Genomic DNA, 14,447 nt, shown 5'->3' on the forward strand with positions numbered 1-14,447 from the left:
ATCCATCCATCCATCCATCCATCCATCCATCCCTCCATCCATCCATCCATCCCAATCCTGCAAATCCTGCAAAGCTACTCCCACAGCAGATATGCAACTACTCGGGAAGAAGCAGAAGAAGAACGAAGACGAGGGGCCCAAAAATTCCAAGTTGGAAGACGTAGCTTTGCAGGAAAATTGAAAATAATAGAAGCCAAATGAAAAATCGAAGTCGATAAAATTCTGACAGGTGTTGGTTTTGAACATAGCATCTGCCCATTTCCCACAGCGTGATCTACCCTCTCGCTTCTTGACCCTTCTTGACCGAGCACGAATAGGGGTAATGTTTCGCTTTTTTTAGGCCAAGATCAACGATGCTGCGACTGTAAGAGCCGCAATGCTTCTGATATCGTTAGGAGATTGAATGAGTTGGGCTTCAAGCACGAATTATTCCTAGAGACAAGATATCCTAGTAACTCGATTCCAAGGCTATGGAGATTAACCTAACACGATAAATCCATATCTATGTCAACCAATTCCCTAATCAGCCCTCACATGATCACATGCAGCTCGATTCTGGGCCCTCGGCTAAGGAGTACTGTTTGGAAGGAACGACAGCGGGCTTCGGTGGCTCGTCTTTCACTGACGAACGTGGTGGAAACTGGACTTCGGTTGTGCCGAAAGGCTCGTATGCAGCTCCGGTCCAGACTCGATCCACTATACTTGGACTTGGAGCCACAGAAGCATCGTGCGACATTGTTCCGTCAGAGCCGGGATCTGAACTCTCTAAGCTTTTAAGCGTGGTGTAGATCTGCTGTAGGATCATCGGGTCGTTCCAACACTCTTCTATGAGCTGAGCTGAGCTGACAAGACTCGGAATTGGAGGATATTGAGGCTCGGGGATGTGAAGGCTGGACGACCTGTACAGCTCAGGAGAGGGCGACAGGCTTCCGAACTCCGTATCCTTGCAATCACTACCGTTTTTGTAACGGGTGCTGATCTCTATCCCCAAGCATCAGCAGGGCAATAACAACGAGAAAGGGATGTTCAGAGAGGATTGGCTCACCTGGGAGATAGAATTCTCTATGTCTAGCAAGGAGATGTTTCCTCAGAACTTCTGGCCGTCCTGCTCCTTTGAAATTGCAACCTTTGAAATTGCAGAACAGCTTTGATTCTCGGTGTGTGTTACGTTCGTGTCTCAACAGATCGGCATGACGACTGAACGTTGTTCCGCACGAAGGAGCCGGACAGGCCCATCGCCGAGTTGGAGGCTATTAGTGGCATTAGATTTGCGTCTTCCCATGAGAACAGAAAGGAGCTAAAGTGATCCGGCTTACAGGCATTGGGGTACTGTTGTTCGGGTCACAATCCAAAGCAGGAGGCATTCGAAAGATGGAGTGAGTTCGTTTCGCAAAGCGTCGGTGGCCGGATTCCAACAACAGCCGTGGCTCGAGGAGAAACTTCTGCAGGAGATAAAAGAATTATCGAGGGTTTTTGGCCAGTTGGTTTGATCGAGGGTCTTTATTTGCGAGAGGAGAGATAACAGGAGCGGATCCTTATGGGACTCGTCCGAGTAGTTGGAACGACAGGAATGACTTCCTCAATCCTAGACACCCCCGCGTACTCCTGTTATGGCAAACAACTGACACTGTCTCCGGTCTAGGGCTCTCGACGTCCTTGGGCAATTCCTAGGGTAATGTGATAGACTGAAGCGGGGGAAAAAGTATATCGGGAGGTGTCGAGAAAAAGCACCCTGGACTCTACAACCGGCAGTTCTATCAGCTTCGGATGGCAGATACTACAAGTCTTCAGGTGGTTAGGGTTAAGCTCGATTATAATGGCCATGCAATGTATCTTTGAAGGCTCTTCATCTTTGACCTATATGTCCTGGGATTTGAATCCAGCTTCGGGAGGAAGAAGTTGTTTGCGAAGAGTCGAGTTGAGACGGAGGAAGACTTCCTGTGAACAATCAACCTAGAAAATCTGCGAGCTACCCAGAGTGGTATAGCAGATTCAAAGAAAGCATGCCAGCGCGTATTTGTTGCCAGCTGCTTCTTATGAGTGGGTATGTTTCTGCAGCTCGTCGCATGAAGCCGGTCTGGACCAGATGCGGTACGCTATCATGGCCGGGGCCTCGATCCCGGTCTGGATGTATTGAAGGGCATTGACAGCTTCGGTCTGTCCTGTTGATCCGATGTATCATGTGGCTCTTGATGAGTTGTTGATGCAAGAAGATGGGGGAGGTTTGAAAGAAACAGGATTTTGGCCAGGCAGGCACAATGGGACGGACATCTGGCCCGCAAGCCCTCCCGAGTCCCCGTCTGGCCACTTGCACCAGTACTGGTAGAACACACACCAAAGCTTAGAGCCCGGCTTTGTTACTACGCTACCAGAGCGTCGAAAGGCATCTGCCGGCACAAGGCTGATAACGCTCGACATTTATGGTGGAGAGTTCCAAAAGATCAAACTCTGCACATGGCTGGCTCTGGATTCATTACAGAGGAAGCGATGATTACAGAGGAAACGATGGTTAAAGAGGAAGCGATGAACACTTAAACTCTGGCTTCATATGTGTAGACCTCAAGGAGGTACTGAAACAGATCGCAGTTAGGAAGTGACTCGGTGAAGAAAACGACGTGATGGATTGTAGACATTCTGGACCGCGAGAACTAAGGCCAGCAGTTCACCAATAGGATACAATATGAGATACATCCGCGGAAGAGTAGCTTTCTACTGCATGCAGCATGTACCGGTATCTGCAGCATTTAGAAAAGGCATGCAAATTTTAACCCCCAGCGAGAGTGATAGGATGGTTTTTTAGCCAGGGACGACATGACTTCTGCATTCTGAGAGAAGGCATCACCTCAGGCGTTGTACTGTAGAATCATACACCAGCAGCTCCCTTCAATTATGTTTGCTTTTTTACAGCCATATGTACTCCACTTCGATGCTCAAGATTTCACCAGGGCCGGACCCGAGCCCGAGCCGAATCTCACGATGCGCATGACCGAACACATAACAAGAAGCCGAAACGCAGCCTGGCTGCGGAAGAATGACATGGCATGATCAGAGGATGGTTATATTACACATTTCTCTTGCGTGTTGAAGACGACGTTTGCCGGGCAGCCAGGTCTGACTTTAACCTCTGCCCAGCGCTACTGACCACCTGTCGGGAGCATACCCTGCAGAGCAAGTCTGAAGTTTATATATATATATAGTACACGAGCTAGGCAAACCACCTGGAGGGATTCTGATAAATGAAAATTCCGACTCAACAAAATTGATCAAATATGTGCAGCCGTGGGAGCGAGAAGAGGTTGGCATCACCTAAGCATCATCATCTGATTTCGCGGCAAGACCCGTTCAGAAACGTGTTGACCTGTGGCCCAAGAGCTAGTAAAGGCTGTTTGCATCATAATCGCCTGAGCTAAAGGAAGAATATGTGGAATCGTACATAACCTCGTGTGCCGTGGAGCCCCTGAATTCTGTCGCTTACGTACCTGGTCAGGCAACTCGAGTGCGCGGCGTGCGACTCAGCTCCGTAATTCCAGAACTTTCTCGGAAAGAATTAGAGCTTGATATTCGCGAATAAGCAGCAATTGATTGGCGCCAGATCGGCGAGTCAGTTTAAGCGAGTAAATATCAACAAGGAATCCCTGTCCATCTCCTCCACTTAAAAAGATATATCACATTAGATTTTCATGATGAATTCAGAAAGAGATAATTGACAGGCTTGGCTGAGGATGTTCTGATTTGTCGAATATACTCCGTACACCAATTTGAGTCCGCGCTTCCCGTCTCCTTTTTTTATCAAGTAAGATGGAAGGAGCTGCTCTGTGAGCCTTGGGAATATCATTCAAGGCTTGGGAATTTAAAGTCCCATCTGCCACTTTGGGGAGCTTGGCACCTGATCTCATCCTAAAGAGAACACAAGATGCTACAATAGAGCGTGTTGAAAATTCAAAAGAGAAAAGGTTTTAGTTTTCGAGTAAAAACTGCCCTCCTTGAAATCACTTTATAGGCTGCATGATACCAAAAGGCTTTTGCTTGACAGCCGGGGAAAGCAAATATTTCTTCCTTTGACTGATCCTCTTTGGAACTTACCTCGTTTTTTTTATTGTATTTTGCCTCTCTCAATTGGACGACGCGATCTGCCCGTGCAGAATGGGCTGATAGTACCAAGGGGAAGGCTTTTTCCAGTCGATGATTGGCTGGAATTTTAGCTGTGAAGAGTCCATTGTGTCGTGTACGTAAACCGGAGAATCCGTAAGTACGTAACTTCTTTAGAATTGAGGTTAGATGGGTATAACACTCTCAGTATGAGACATCTGGACCTTACATGTCCATTGTACTCGCTTTCAGATCGTGGCAGATAAGCCCGATCTCTTGATAGTAACTTCAATCAGAGATATCGGAAGGCAAGTACCTAGGTCACCATGCTCGTACGAAAAGGTTCCTGAAAAATCCTGCTATTGAGTAAGTCAAAAATTGATAGTCGGCCACCTAACGGGGTCCCAACGGATCCACTAGATTCAGCAGATATTCCTCAACCATTCAGGCTTTGTAAACAGCTCCCCGTACTGCCCCCTCCACGCCGCTCTGCTCTGATCTGGCAAGTCCTGGAAAGCTGGCTTTCGCTATAGAATTTCAACCAATCTCCTCTGACAAGCATCCAACGTAGCAAAACTTCAAGTGTTGAGAGTACTACTCCATCTTTTAGACAGGTTCTAAGTAGCCCAACCCTTAATGATCCTCAATATCGTTATGATGCTAACTTCTCTCTGAGAAAGCAGAAGCAAGATAGCATATCTACCTCTCCCTCCCATCTCCCAACTCGATCTCACCTATCCTTTGCAGAATACAAAAGTACCTGCATATATTATTATCGCTATACAAGGCCAATTAGAGAGGCGGTACCTAGCTGAACACCTGAACACAGTTAGGTGGCTGCACTGCGGCAATTTTTTCGCGCCGATGTCTGTGACACAATTGCGGACCACATCTTTACGAACACAATCTAATACAAGCCCAAAAGCCAACCAACCAGTGGCATAAGTCTGCAAATAACGTGGATATGCTCTGCTGCGCCCTGGCTTTGTCATTAGCAACCCGCTCTCCTCCTGCCGTTGACCAGCTGTCTTTTTCTAAAGGTCATCTTTGAAGTACGGGCACTGGCGCTGCCAAAATATCCAGAAAATCAGTAAGCTCATTCCTCCCCCTGTTCCAGCTTGTTGTCTGATACTACTAAGCCAGGGTGAATTTTCTTGCTCAGTACCCTCTCACACAAGACACGGTCTTGCTTTGGTCTGCGTCGGAAGCAAGCGCAGTGAGAAAGTCTCTTCGAAATTATCGGCAACCTCAAATTTCATTGTACCTTTCTACCCGGATATCTCTCCATCACTCACATCAACGATACACTCAACGCTCTAATGATCATATAGAGGAGCGAAGGGCCCTACAACTTCTTCTGCCGACCGCAGCCCACCCACGAATATAACAAACGAAGAGGCGGATCCGAGGCGATGAAGCACGGGCTGGTTAGAAAGGTTTCGCTTCCAAGACCGGTCCTATCAGGTCTTGTAATATAAGTAGCACCGACAACAAGGGGACTCTCAAGCGCACTCTTTACTAGTTGTACGCAGCCAGCCAGTCCATAATAATAGAGAACCATCTTGAGACTGGATATCCAGGATATGTTGAAATCAGACTTCATATGCCTCTGCAAGTCCTTCAACTCCACCACCCCTTTTATCTCGGACCTCGTCAAGAATATACGTGCATGGCACAGAGGACTCGCCTTCCCCAGCATCCCCATCTCCAATCTAACCAAGCGCGCAGGGAGAGAGCCGAGATTGACCTCTTTGATTAGAGCCCGTCTTCGGTCCCAGTATTTTCGCTGCACCAGATGTTCGCAGCCTCCTCAATACCAGCAGCGATTAATTGTTGCCCAAAGTTCTCTGTTTTGGAGTAAGAAAGGCTTCTCGATATGTATTCCATCCACCACACACGAGACAGGTGCTTGAGCGCAGACTGCCAGCCTGGAAGGAAGAACATGTAAATTTTCCCGGCAAGAGCTGAGTACTCGTCCCTTTGAACTGTGGCTCATTTGGCCGTGAGCCGTTGAGACCAATAATTTAGTTCCCTGTACCATTTACATAACAGGCGACTTTCCGTAGTCTCGGTTGAGAACGATGCTCATGATTCCAAGTGGGCCGTTATGAAGTCTCCTGTTCGTAAGAATGGGCTTGTTTTCGAGTGTCGACAAGGATCACCTCCATAGAGAGATTCGTATGGACAACCTAACGGTGAGGAGTGTTGTGGGTACCGAAAGGAATGATCTAGGCATATCGCGAGGATCGCCATGAGTGGAAGGCCAGGCATTGGACGAAAGGGCACGGAGGGGAGAACCCTTTTAGGGATGCATCGGCAATTATGGACGTATCGATACCAGATTTCCTATGGATGCTGCGAGTCGTCTGAATTTAAAGATATAATGCATGAGCAAGACGGTAAGGTCAGTTGATTGCCCCATTGGAGCTTCTTGAGCGTTTCACTCGGGTATCTGGTGATTTACCCCAAGAAAACACTGTTGATCACCTGGAGCTCACCAACTATTGAAGCGGCCGGAAGTTAGTTTTATCGTATAATACGCTGGACAGCTGAGACTGGTGTTCGGCAGAGAAACCTTAAATGCTAGCCTTATTTCACACATTCCTGTGCCACCCTATCATCGTCTGCCAAAAGCCTTCCCAAAAGGCCTCCTGCTCGGCTCCGCCTTTCTCCCCGACCGCCCCTGCAGCCATTTCTCCTTTACTGACTTTGCTTGGAAGTCTACCTTCGGCGCTAGACTCATTTCTCCTGATTTGGCAACACGATACGTCGTACGACCCACACGCTTATCCTTCGGTGCCTTTGCCTCCAGGAACTTCGTCTTCTTAGGCTTCGGGCGGTCGGCCTTCTCGGTGGAGATCATGAGGTCTTGGGGTTCACTATCTTCTAGGTATTCGGCTGGGAGAAACTCAGGGAGGGTAGAGCGGCTTGTGAGGCGCGGCTGGTCGAAGGCTGGTGGGGGTTCCATAGGTTGTTCTTGATCGGGAATTTCGCTGTCCGAATGGGGTACTGGCTTGAGAGCAGTTTCTAGCTTGCGCTTTTTGCCCGTTTCTGACTGCTTTTTCAGAATCTCGTCGCGTTCCTTGCGCTTTTTGCGCGTTGCGGATATTTGCCTAGAGAGATTTTAGATGTTTGATTTGCTGACGAACGAGAAGGGTGCTTACTCTTTAACAGCTTTTGCTGTACTTCTCTCCTTGGATTTGACCTCTTCAGCTGCCTGCTGTATACCAATTGCCTCGGGCGCATCGTCCTCGCTGTCTTCTTCCTCCTCGCTGTCCGCGATCTCTTCTGGTATCTCTCTTGCCGTGGAAAAGAGCTCTGGCCCTGGCTCCTCGCTATCGAATCGCTTGTGGGTCTTCTGCGTATCGATTTTGACCTCCTCTTTGGCAGGCTCTTTACCCACATTCTTCTCTACTATGTCCACCTCATCTGCGGAAACATCCTCAGAGTCATCCTCAATTTCAATAGGCTTCGCTGGGGTTCCTGCGTTGTCCTCCAGCTTCGGAGTAGCCTTCCTCGCAGGAATTTCCACCAATAGTCTCGACATCGAAACTGCGGGCTTAACCTTCTCCCTCACCGGCAAGATCTTCCGTTTCTTCGCACTCGGCGTACCCTCATCCTCCATGTTAACATCTCCAGCCGGCGCTCGCTGCGAGCGCTTCTTACTGGTCGAAGAAATATGAACATTTATCGTGTTATCGTCGGTGAGTACCTTCTCGACTTTACGAGTCTGCGAGCGGGATGTAACCATCGTTTTGGGTGTGCGGCGCTTCGGCGTGGTCTCGAAGGCTGGGTTCTGCGGAGTATCGATTAATAAGGCTCTCGCAGATCTGTAAATTCGGGAGAACATGGGTGGACAGTAGAGATTTTTCTTTAAGCTGTTAGTGGCAGAAGAATTTGGAAGCTGGAAATAAATTCTCTTGCAGTATCTCCAGTTGCCGGCGCTAGATGTAGGGCGGTGAAGAAGGCTTGGCATTAAATCGACGTCCAGAATCTGGCCATCTTGAATATACATTTCACACAACCGAGGGGTTGCGGTTTCTTTTTAACTCTGCTTCCTTGCTTGACACCAGCCATTCAGAGTAACATAAATTTTTGTTTTCGATATTTTGGTCTTGTAACTTGAAAGGACCCGATTCCCACGTTCACTATGTACAAAGTCAGACCAGCAGCCACTTTGGCGAGCCTTCGGAAAGCAAGAATTGCAGCACCAGAAGTCGAGAGAATTTGCAAATCTATTATCTCAAGAAGGCTTCACGTATATCCGCCGAAGAAAGCAGCGGCCAGATCCCCCCGAGTGGCTGCCAAGGAACGGGCAGCAAATGGGACCTCAAGGACAGTCCGAGTAAAGAAATCGTATGGCGCCGAGGAGTGTTTACCACCACTCGCCCTCTTGAACTCCGCTCACAAATCCGGGGCTCTTGGTGTCACTCCAGAGCAAGCTTTGGATTTCCTCCGAGGGTGGCAAGAACGGGCTGCCGCTTCAGGCTTAGGGTGGGAGCAGGAATTATGTTCCAGTGAGCGAAAATTGTGTCTATGCTATCCACCGACTGACGTTTATCAGAGCATAGTATCACACCCTCGACTGTAGTCTTGCTTGCTCGCATAGTAGGAAAATGTGAAGGCAAAGGCCAGAAACTCTTTGGTAAAGAACTCATGTACGCGGCATCAGCCATGGGCGAGAGATCAGCTACCTTCTCTATTGTCTCCACTGCCCTTCGCTCTGGTAGAGCTACAGACCTTGAAATAAGAGGTCCGTTACAGCAAGTTGGACTCCTTGCCAAGAAGGAGAAGGATCCCCAAGCTATGGCTCTGCTAGGGCAGGTGCTCTTTTCGCAAAGAGCCGATAATGAGGCTCTAGATTGGTTTGGGAAGGCAACTTCCAGTGGGGCGTTGGATTTTGACGGCGCGGGGGAAGCACTAGTCACCAAAGGAAGAATTCTGCTGTCACGGAAAGACATGGAGGGTGCGACAGAGGCTTTCAAGAATGCCGCGCTGAAACTGGATGATCCGACGGCTTACTTTTATCTCTCACAATTGGAGGATTCAAATTCTCAAAATCAGCAAGTCTATCTTCTGAAAGCTGCTACTTCAGGGGTGCTAGAAGCCTGGCACAATCTTGGAGTTCTCGAATTGTCGAAGATAGACAAGCGTCCAAAAAGACCTATTTCGTTAGAAGATTACGAAATGGCGAGAGAGTGGTTCCAGGTTGCGGCTGCTGACGGGTATGGATTGAGTATGCTGAATTTGGCTTCGATATATAAAGCTGTTGGCCAGCGAGATGAGGGGCTGAGATGGTTGGAGAAGGCCGAGAACGTTGTTGGCGTTAGCGAACAGGCCCGAGAGATGAAAAGTCAATGGGCTATGGAGAATCAAGTGAGCGGCTGAAAGAGTGGAGTCACCATGCAAAACTAACGTTACTGGCTGCCTCCACAATTTGTGTAAGATACGAGAGCCTATTACACCAATCTTCCATTGGGCGGAGATGGCGGGCATATTTAAGATGGATCTCCAAGTCTTCTTGCACCCCACCCCTTTCAGCATGGGCTACACGTGACTATTTTCTGGAATCCAAGATATATTGCCTACCGATATATGGCCGGGTAATCAGCCATACAACTAAGCTTAAGATACGGGAATAAATTTTCGCGATTTAAATCTGCACGCATCTTTGAATGCTGACAATGATTGTCCGATGCTTCAACATTCAGCGCCTTAGCGCTGCTGCCAGAAGCTGCGGCTAGCTCGCGAGTCGCAAGACAAGTTGTCCACCCCTTCTGTTGATAAACTTACTTGATCTCATGATTTGATACTCCCACTAGTATCTGAGCTCGAAGGGTACAAATATCTTCGTCTGTGTTTTGGGGTAATGATTGGATTGGGTGAACGAGTCGAAGTATGAGAGCTAGGCTACTATATCACCTATAAAGACTGGCGGAAGATAAAATTATGAGAGAACCTAAGCTCCAAGATAGAATCACGACAAAACACAACCTCTCCGGCATAATCACGCCCGCATGTAGCTTGGACGGCGGCGGTACGTGTGAAGTGGTGGTTTGTTATGATTCGTTAAGCGAGCGTGCCCCTGAATAAAGACTTGGCGATGCTAACACAGCTCAACTCCTTGGCGTCCGCATTGTACAGGTATATAATATATTTGCGTCCCCTCAAGCTCTTCCTGCTGTACTAATCCAAACTTCCTAGACTTGGAGATATAGTATGGGTATGTCGAGACTCAGCACGTCGATCCCTCGCAAGAATCCGCGAGCTTGATCCCCCAAGTGAGTTTGAGACTAGTAAGCCCTCTCTTTCTGATAACAAGCATAAGTGCCCATCATTAGCAGGAGTTTCTGCCATTGGCTTCAATAATTTTCGAAGGGATGGAAGGACTGACGGGGTACCGGTCGCTTGCATAGAATACCTTCTCGTACGGCGTTCTCAGTATCTTGTATAAGCTTGGTGCAGTCGATATGACAGGCCAGATAACTGATATTAGCAAAGATATTACGCAACTTCCGATAGATATCTACTCTGATTTAGTCCTTTTGAAAAGCAAACAGTACAGCCGTCAAGAGGAGATACTTTCTCTTATCTCGATAATGCAAGCCTCTAAGGGAGGGAGTCAAGTGTTTACTAAAGCAACTACTCCCGACATGAAAAAAACAGCTAAGGAGTGTAGAGGCCGAGTTCCGTCATCCTACTAGCGATCATCTCACACTCTTCAATTTCTATCAAGCATGGAGATCTTGCGACCCCAGCAGCTAAGATGGTTTTTTGCGTGAGAACATATTGCTTGGCAGTGTTCTAGAGTCAGCCGACTACACACCCAAAAAGTTGCTCACAATCTTAGCTCGAGGTTCATAAAAGTCTACTCGTATGCTTCCAAGAAATCCACAGTACTACGTCCTTATGCTGGTGTCCCTAGCTGCAAGTAACTTCTTACGAGTAGCCCACTCGGAGGCTCGAGAGTACCGCATTCTTAGCACTAGCACTCTTATCACGCTGGCAGAAGACACAGATCTTAGCAACATGCCATCCGAACTCTAAAACTAAGTGATCTATAACGAGTTTAGCACGGAACTCAAGTTGGAAATTCGACTTGTTTCGGCGATTTCACCTAAGCTTCTAGTCCTTGCGGCGCCTGGATACCAGTGTGATCTTGATGATTTGCTAAGTTCTCTTAGCAAAGATGCAATAACCAAGGAACTAGCCAACGTCGTCAAGAGGAACGAAAGCGCTATTCATAAGGGTATGCCTAGGCTTACTGCTCTTACAACGACGTAATCACATCCTCCGACCTGCGGTTTCGATCATCAGTTTCTGATGTACTCGCTTTTAACATTCAGTCTCCAACCCTTTTCCCTACTTTCTTTTGACGTTCAGTCTTCAGCCCCTTTTCTCTACTTGCTTTTGACGTTCAGCCTCTAAACGGGTGCCACGAATGAAATGCGAGGGGGCCCAAAAACCAGCGATTTGTATACTGGTGACGCACCATATCGACAGATGCCCCTTGGTCGTTTGACAATACTCAAGATGAAGAAACCGGACCTTCGTCGGTAGAGACTCACAAGTCAATAAGATTCTGCCGAGGATATGAGCGAGGATCGCGGCGAGCTTCAGCTTCGAAGAACGCGAACGGTCTGGTGACATGGGCAAGATAAAACTGCCGACAAAACCAGGCTCGCGAATTTCACTCTCCTCGATTCGTCCTTCGTGGCGTCTCGTGGCTGATACGGGTCCAGACTGTTGGTGGGTTGTCGACGCGCGATTATGCGCCTCGATGGCTTCGTGATCCACCCCCGCTTCCCCAGATTTCCAGAATTTGGGCGAACGCCTCTGAAAATTTCAGCTTGAGGTCGCGTTCCGGGTCTCATGAGCCCATGGCTACCAATCAGAATCGAATAAAAAAAAAACAGCCTAGGCTGCGCAGGCCAGCAGGCCTTACCAGTAGGTAGGTGTAACATCAATCCAAGTACGACCAACCACAATCACAACTTCCTCGTCGTCTTACGTGACAACATCTTTATGTACATCTGTATAAGTTACACTATACTCCCATTCCTCTCATGTATTCCATCTCGGCATCAGAACATCTTCTCCATCCTTCTGCGGATTGGTGCCTTTCTCAACTCAGATCCTAGCTACTAGCATCCATCTCTTCACCATGGCGGACGAGCGCAAGACATCGATCATGGGAGTCGATTCTCGCGGGGACAATGTACTAAGAGTCTTGGATACGGATGTCCGCAAGATGAGCGTCATCAACCCGGAACTCGCTGTGCGTAGTGCCATCCAGGAGCTGCGACAGTGTGGAATTGGATCTTGCCGCTGACCAGCCGAATCCGTAGGAGCAAAACAGCAACGCGCGCTCTGCTACTGATCGCGAGCACAACATGACGATCAGACAATGCTTCCGCCTCTACCCGAAGGCGATCGCATTCTCTCTCATCTTCTCGACGGCGATCATCATGGAAGGTTACGATACAGCTCTTCTGGGCTCCTTCTACGGATTTAAGCCGTAGGTGCTCCCACCTAAAGCGTCGCAGGGCGCCCCCCTCTGACCCGGGCTTCAGATTCCGCAACAGGTTTGGAGACCAGCCGGATACAAGTCCGGATGCGATGCCGGGTGATATGGTGGTGAGCTCCAAGTGGCAGACTTCCATCGGCGCTGCGGGACAGTGCGGTCAGATCCTCGGCTTGTATTGCAACGGTTACATCTCCGACAAGATCGGATACAAGAAGACCATGTTCGTCTCTCTGATAGTGATGATCGGGATGATCTTCATTCCCTTCTTTTCGACAAACATCGAAACCTTCTTGGTCGGTGCTGTCATGCAGGGTATTCCGTGGGGAGTTTTCCAGACGTGTACGTCAAGCCCATGGACGATAGGAGTTCAACCTGGGCAGTACTGACGAGTCCGTAGTGACGACCACTTATGCATCTGAAGTCGCTCCTGTCAAGATCCGAGCTTACCTTACTACATATGTGAACCTGTGCTGGGTGTTCGGTCAACTGATTGCCGCTGGCATTCTCAAGGGACTGCTGAATGGAACCACTCAGTGGGCGTATAAGATCCCTTTCGCCATCCAATGGGTCTGGCCTCCTCTGATTCTCATCGGCTGCTGGTTCGCCCCCGAATCCCCTTGGTGGCTCGTCCGAAAGGGTCGCCTCGAGGACGCCAAGAAGTCCCTTCTCCGTCTCACGTCCCAAGGCTCCGGTGTGGACTTCAACGTCCACGACCAAGTGATGATGATGAAAGCCACCAACGAGCTCGAGATTTCCATGTCGGCCGGTACCCAGTACTGGGATTGCTTCCGCCGGACCGATCTGCGCCGGACCGAAATCTCATCCGTCGCCTGGCTCGCGCAAGCCTTCTGCGGCGCCGTCCTGATCGGCTTCGCCGTCCAAGTCTACGAACGCGCAGGCCTCGACGACTCTCACGCCTTCTCTCTCAACATCGGCCAATCCGGCATGGGCGCCGTGGGGACGATCCTGTCGTGGTTCCTCATGCAGCACGTCGGGCGCCGCAAGATCTACCTCTACGGCCTGGGAGGCATGTTCGCCATCCTCCTCACCATCGGCGGTCTCGGCTTCGCCGACCCGCGCAACACCCGCGCATCCTGGGGCGTCGGCTCCCTCCTCATGGTGTACACCTTCGTCTACGACCTCACCGTCGGCCCCGTCTGCTACTGCCTGGTGGCCGAGATCCCGTCCACGCGCCTCAAGATCAAGACGGTCGTGCTGGCCCGCAACTTCTACAACATCGGCGGCATCATCAACAACGCGATCGTGCCGCCCATGCTCGGCGTCAATGCGTGGAACTGGGGTCCGAAATCGGGTCTCTTCTGGGCCGGCTCTTGCGCCCTCCTGTGGACCTGGTCGTACTTCCGTCTGCCGGAGCCCATGGGCAGGACCTATGGTGAGCTGGACGTGCTCTTCGAGCACAAGGTCTCGGCCCGCAAGTTTGCGACCACCAGAGTCGACCAGTTTGCCGGTGAGCAGACGGGGCTCTTGGGAGGCGATACGGAGAGCATCACAGGCAAGAGTAATTTCAACGAAATGGAGTACAAGTCATGAGCAAATGGGTAAGATGGATTGGGGCCAAGGCTTGCGATGGAAATCTCGAAGAAAAAAAAAAAGCGGTGCTCACTCGTCGTCTAGATCGTCGCTGGGGGTATAGGTAAACCTACAACTCTCCTCCTGCATATAGTCATAACACCGGTACCTACTACCTATACCCCACAATCACCCACACACATCAACACCTCTCCCTCCTCCCGGCCTTGTTGACCTCTCTCTATCCCCCTCTCCTACCACACATCCATGCCCCCCCCCCCCCCCTCCAAAAAAGAATCTG

At 49.6% G+C, this 14,447-nt stretch overlaps 5 protein-coding genes across 5 annotated transcripts; 3 read left to right on the forward strand and 2 right to left on the reverse strand.

Annotated features, from left to right (window-relative positions):
• Positions 1 to 538: 538 nt before the first annotated feature.
• L3040_006654 (uncharacterized protein) lies at positions 539 to 1,322 on the reverse strand (the record flags this gene model as incomplete). The annotated part of the gene is made up of 3 exons (XM_007292226.2): positions 539 to 981; positions 1,046 to 1,250; positions 1,317 to 1,322. The coding sequence occupies 3 exons, from the start codon at positions 1,320 to 1,322 to the stop codon at positions 539 to 541; spliced, it is 654 nt and encodes a 217-aa protein (XP_007292288.2).
• A 3,731-nt stretch (positions 1,323 to 5,053) lies between these two features.
• On the forward strand, positions 5,054 to 5,505 carry L3040_006655 (uncharacterized protein; the record flags this gene model as incomplete). Its single annotated transcript, XM_066154196.1, has 2 exons — positions 5,054 to 5,076; positions 5,421 to 5,505. 2 exons carry the CDS (start codon positions 5,054 to 5,056, stop codon positions 5,503 to 5,505), a joined length of 108 nt encoding a protein of 35 aa, XP_066011172.1.
• Positions 5,506 to 6,706: 1,201 nt separating this feature from the next.
• Positions 6,707 to 7,840, reverse strand: L3040_006656 (uncharacterized protein; the record flags this gene model as incomplete). Its single annotated transcript, XM_007292227.2, has 2 exons — positions 6,707 to 7,202; positions 7,254 to 7,840. The coding sequence occupies 2 exons, from the start codon at positions 7,838 to 7,840 to the stop codon at positions 6,707 to 6,709; spliced, it is 1,083 nt and encodes a 360-aa protein (XP_007292289.2).
• Positions 7,841 to 8,239: 399 nt separating this feature from the next.
• L3040_006657 (uncharacterized protein) lies at positions 8,240 to 9,477 on the forward strand (the record flags this gene model as incomplete). The annotated part of the gene is made up of 2 exons (XM_007292228.1): positions 8,240 to 8,606; positions 8,654 to 9,477. The coding sequence occupies 2 exons, from the start codon at positions 8,240 to 8,242 to the stop codon at positions 9,475 to 9,477; spliced, it is 1,191 nt and encodes a 396-aa protein (XP_007292290.1).
• A 2,776-nt stretch (positions 9,478 to 12,253) lies between these two features.
• On the forward strand, positions 12,254 to 14,167 carry L3040_006658 (uncharacterized protein; the record flags this gene model as incomplete). The annotated part of the gene is made up of 4 exons (XM_007292229.1): positions 12,254 to 12,367; positions 12,438 to 12,607; positions 12,663 to 12,955; positions 13,014 to 14,167. The coding sequence occupies 4 exons, from the start codon at positions 12,254 to 12,256 to the stop codon at positions 14,165 to 14,167; spliced, it is 1,731 nt and encodes a 576-aa protein (XP_007292291.1).
• Positions 14,168 to 14,447: the final 280 nt, after the last annotated feature.

Source organism: Drepanopeziza brunnea, assembly GCF_022702325.1.
Source record: "Drepanopeziza brunnea f. sp. 'multigermtubi' strain 214-2 chromosome Unknown ctg11, whole genome shotgun sequence".
In the NCBI taxonomy this organism is placed as follows: domain Eukaryota; kingdom Fungi; phylum Ascomycota; class Leotiomycetes; order Helotiales; family Drepanopezizaceae; genus Drepanopeziza; species Drepanopeziza brunnea.